This window comes from Benincasa hispida, chromosome 2, assembly GCF_027475165.1.
Source record: "Benincasa hispida cultivar pf3 chromosome 2, pf3_genome.v1.1, whole genome shotgun sequence".
Lineage (NCBI taxonomy): Eukaryota > Viridiplantae > Streptophyta > Magnoliopsida > Cucurbitales > Cucurbitaceae > Benincasa > Benincasa hispida.
This window is the reverse complement of record NC_143479.1, coordinates 17,583,137-17,588,412: the sequence shown is the minus strand read 5'-3', so window position 1 is coordinate 17,588,412 and position 5,276 is coordinate 17,583,137. Positions and strand designations below refer to the sequence as shown.

The following is a 5,276-nucleotide window of genomic DNA, read 5'->3' as shown; positions in this document are numbered from 1 at the left end:
GAAAGTAAAAAAATTAGATTGATGAGAATAAGGAAACAGAATAGGGATTTCTACATAAAAGACCTAAAGAATAGACATATATTACATTAATATCTTAAACATTTTTTTTTTTTTTTACAAAAAAAGACTTATTAGCCTCTCTATTTTCACTAATATTAATGACTATTTACAATTTAGACCTCACTTACGTGTATATATATAAATGTTCATTTATTTATTTCTCTCTCCTCTATGCATACTCTCTCTCCCCTATGCATACTCTCTCTCCCCTATGCATATTCTCTCTTCCTATGCATACTCTCTCCCCCATGCATACTCTCTCCCCCATAATTCACACCAATTTCTTCCTCTTCCCTCTCTTTTCTCTTTCCCCTCCCTCTTTTCTCTTTCCCCTCCCTCTTTTTTCTCCTTCCACGGTGTGAGTTGCAAGCGGTAGATGATGATATGTGGCAAATTGATGGCTCAACACGAGATGACACGAAAAACTTGAGACGAATCGATAGTGCAGACGACATGGGACAAATCAACGTTGACAAGTTGAGCAAATTCGGTCCACGGCACGGCAAGGCGAGCAAATCTAGTCAACGACAACGGGAAGAGAGATCTGTGGCGGCCATGGTTGAAGAATAAGAGAGGAAGATGGAGGGTTATGTATTATAAACCCCCATATGATGATGGACTTTATTTTTTTCCTTTATATATATATATATATATATATATATATATATATATATATATATATAGTGGTATATATGTACTTTGTTTTAAGCTTTGGTAGGAAATTTGATATATACTATAATATATGTATTCGTTTATTTGACATAAATGAGTGTTTTCTTTTTTATTTAAACTTATTGTATTATGATATATATACTGTAGTGTGAATGAAATTTATGAAGATTTATATATTGTGGTATATTTCATATATTGGTTTATATTATGATTTATGTCAAGCATTGAGTCAATCTCTAATTTATAAATTGTAGTATATTTCATATATTGGTTAGAATATTTTCAAATACCTAACAAAATGTTACAAGGTATATTTAAAATAATCATGAATCTATCATGATGTTCTAAGGTATATTTAAAATAATCATTAATCCAAAAAAAAAACTATATTAAATGAGAAAAATTATATTAAATGCATTTTCTCTCTTTATAATAAATATATTTTCTTAAAACTATATTAAATGCATTTTCTCTCTCCATCATTAAAGTAACTTCAAAAATAGGAAAAATAATATATAAAACGAATATAAATAAATATAAAAAGGATAAAATTTTCCAAAAATAATACTAAAAGACCTTTTTTTTAAAAAAAAATCAAATTTAAAGACATTTAGGAAAATATATGGCTACTTCTTATGTTAAAATCTAAACAATAATTTTTTAAAAAATAAAATAAAAAGAATGATTTTATCCAGAGTTATAGGTAAAAGCTCTGAGTGAAATAATTCAAACTTTCAAAATATTTGAAATATTTATGAAATATGAGGTGTTGAGAGAATTTTCCACTTAAAAATATTTTCCCTTTTTGTGTTAATTCTAAAGTGAGAGTAAATAATGGATCGGTTGCAATATTGAGTCCAGCCCAATTGGGGAATGTGCTGATCATCAGCAATTTTGAGCTTGTCGTCGGCCCATTATGGCTGTTAGAAGGATTATAACAGAATCCGTACGCAAAATCAGAGTGGAAGCAAGAAATTAAAGAAGAAATGAATGAATGAATCCCGAAGTTGACGTGGTGAAAGCTAGCTCATCCATTTTCAACCGTCTTTTAATTTTGCAATTGGTATCAACCTACCCCATTTTTGTCTCTGTCTCTCCCAATTCAATACCCCCTTTAACCCTACAGCCGTAAAATTTAAACCAAAAGCAGAGCCCAGCAGCAGCAGCAGCAGCCTCTACTACCAATGTCAACATCCAATCCCCCAGAAACGACAAAGCATGTCGCCGTTTTGGCATTCCCTTTCGGAACTCACGCGGGGCCTCTTCTCACGCTTGTACGGAAACTCTCGGACGCGGCCCCAGACGTACGATTCTCGTTCCTCAGCACAGCTAAATCCAACGATTCCATCTTCTCGGGCAGGGGCTCAATTGGGGACGACAGAGTGAAGCGGTTTGACGTCGGCGATGGGTTGCCGGAGGGTTTTGTGTTGGGGCCGGGAAAACAGATGGAAGTGATGGAGCTGTTCTTGGAGGGGGCGGCGGAGAGGTTTAAGAAGGGGATGGAGGCGGCGGCGAGGGAGATGGGAGAGGGAATTGGGTGTTTGATTAGCGATGCGTTTTATTGGTTTGTGGGAGAAATGGCAGAGGAAATGAAAGTCGGGTGGGTGGCGCTTTGGACGTCGGGGCCTCGCCCATTGCTCGTGCATCTTTGCACGGATCTCATTAGACAGCATATTGATATTAAATCTTCTGGTACGTCGCATTTTTTAATCGTTTTATTAATTCAAATTTACAGTATGCCGAAGAAGAGTAATATCTTATCTACCAATTATGTTAGTGTTGAATCATAAATTTTATTTTATTTTTGAACTTATGACATTATATTTGAATTTGAGTTACACTTTTTACGTTACTATTTTTGTAAATTCTACTCTATTTGAAAATTTATATTACGAGGTGCAATGTCTATTTTTTTTCCTTAAATTAAGTTACAACTTTCAAGTTTATACCACTGAACTTCTAATTTTAATATACGACATTACTATATTATCAATTTTGAACATGTTAATATATCATAAAAAATTTGCCCCAATGTCAGTGTTATTGATTTTTTTTCCAATTTCTTTTGTTACCTAAGCAGTTTCACTATCAATTTTGAAAACATATCCATATAAAATTTATTTTCTTCCCTGGAAATTATTATTATTATTTAATCAATTGGGTATAGATTAATTTTAAGGACAACATTTAAGATTTATTGAAAATATGAAGATTAAAATTGAACAATAAAAAATATGGAGATTAAAACGGAACAAATTTGACAATATGGATTGAATGATAAAATTTGTAGAAAAATGAACAAGCTTGAGCCATAGGAGTTTTTCTTCCGAATAATAATTAAGTGCAACTAATCTCATGCTCCAAGCATTTTACATATCAAAAAGATTAAAAATATATATTTTTTAAAAAAATTAACACAATAATTTTTTTGTTGTACTATAAATTACAACCAAAAATTACACAATGCACGGAGAATATTTTCCTTCTCTTAAAAGGGAGGGAAAAAGAATTTAAAAGCAAATTTTGTTCTTAACTGTAAATTCGAACCTAAAAGTAATGACTGCAAGATCTTTTTTTATATTTTGTTCTACGTTTATTAAGAATTAACGAGAAGAATTTTCCGGCAGGATCAAGAGAGAAATCCCTGGAGTTCTTGCCGGGATTCTCAGAATTGCAGGCAGGCGATTTACCTGAAGAAGTGCTGTCTCTGAGCCTAGACTCACCCTTCCCAAATATGCTACACAAAATGGGTCATCACTTTCCACAAGTCACTTCTGTTCTCATAAACTCATTCGAAGAAATAGACCCACAAATACACAACCAACTGAACTCAACCCTCCGCAACTACCTCAACATCGGTCCACTCAACATACTCTCACCGCCGCCACCTCCCTTTGATGACCACGCCTGCTTACCCTGGCTCGACAATCACCCACCCAACTCCGTCGTCTACATAAGCTTCGGCGGGTTTCTATCTCCACCGCCGCACGAACTCGCAGCGCTAGCAGAAGCACTGCAGGAGAGTAAGATTCCATTTCTCTGGTCATTTAGGGGAATCCCAGAGGAAAAATTACCGAAGGGGATTCTCGAAACAGGGAGAGGGAAAATCGTTCCATGGGCTCCTCAGGTTCAGATATTGATGCATTCTTCGGTCGGAGCGTTTGTGTCTCATGGCGGTTGGAATTCTATATTGGAAAGCGTTGGAGGAGGCGTGCCGATGATTGGGCGGCCGTTTTTGGGAGATCAGAGGATGAACTTGAAGACGGTGGAAAATGTTTGGGGAATTGGAGTGGGTTTAGAAGGAGGCGTCGTGAGTAAGAGTGGGGTTTTGAAGGCGTTTGGAAAAGTTTTGGGTAGTGAAGAGGGGAAATTAATGAGGGAGAAAGTTGAAACTCTTCGGGATTTGGCTCATAAAGCTGCTGAATCCGTCGGAAGTTCTTCTCAGAATTTCACCCGTTTGGTGGAGATTGTAACCAAGTCTATCTAGGAAATTAAGACTAGAGGAGGTTCTTCTTCATTATTACCTCGATCAAATAAGTCTAATTAATTAGTTTGGTAGAAATTTGAATATGGCTACGGTTCCCACAGAGACCAAAGTAAAAGCAAAGAAGGAAGTTTGTGCATGATTTCATTTTAGTGACTATATATATGAGGGATCTTACTACTTATTTTCATCCACAACCAAAATTATAGAAGAAAAAGAAGAAGTGCGGTTTGATACAAAGATGACGGATGTTCAAGCAGGTTTGAAGAAGGTGGCTGCTGCTGCTATCACAGTGGCAACAAGGGCATCGATGGCGATGATGATGAACCCAGTTCTGATCCCTGTTGTTGGTCCTGTTGTGGTTACTTCTTCTGTTGTTTGTTCGGTCACTGGTGTTTTGAGGAGTTTTTGGAAATTGTGATTGATATTGAAATCTGTTGTGAAAAAAAGTTACTAATGAAATTGACTTAATTACGTAGCTCTCTTAAATCTTAAGCCGCGTTTGAGGCCAAGAATTAATTATTATATTCTATATTATTATAGTTGATTATAATCGTTTATGTTTGAAGTAATAGATTATTTTAGTTTGGATTATAATAGTATGTGTTTTGAAAAGAAAACTATCTTAATAAATCTTGTAACAAATAATAAAAAATGATAATGTAAAATAGTAAAAATAGTAGCAAATAAGAATTTTGAAATATTATTTTTGTTCATAACAACATTGGTTCTGAATGGCAGAGCAACATTAAAATGAACCATCATATCGAGAGCATGTTCTCTAACGTTGGACCAGTCTGTCATGTAAGTATTGTAGACATACTTAATGGCTTCATATCGAACATAGAATGGCGGTTGCCCGAACATCTCCTGAAGCGACACCATTATCTCACGGGCGGTGGGCATTACCTCATGTTTCTTATTAAGTACATCATATATACTTGTAAGATGTAGGCTCGGCCTTTTTCATTATCCCTAACCCACCAATCATCGATGTTTCGAACATTTCGGTTTGTTGTTGTACTGGGAACCAGAGGACATCCCTCTGTCAACAAAAATC

General features: G+C 35.3%; 1 protein-coding gene across 1 annotated transcript; it reads left to right on the top strand.

The window, feature by feature from the left end:
* The first annotated feature begins 1,811 nt into the window (after positions 1–1,811).
* LOC120071725 (flavonoid 3-O-glucosyltransferase-like) lies at positions 1,812–4,694 on the top strand. Its single transcript, XM_039024108.2, has 2 exons — positions 1,812–2,424; positions 3,360–4,694. The coding sequence occupies exons 1-2, from the start codon at positions 1,917–1,919 to the stop codon at positions 4,217–4,219; spliced, it is 1,368 nt and encodes a 455-aa protein (XP_038880036.1). The 5' UTR covers positions 1,812–1,916; the 3' UTR covers positions 4,220–4,694.
* Positions 4,695–5,276: the final 582 nt, after the last annotated feature.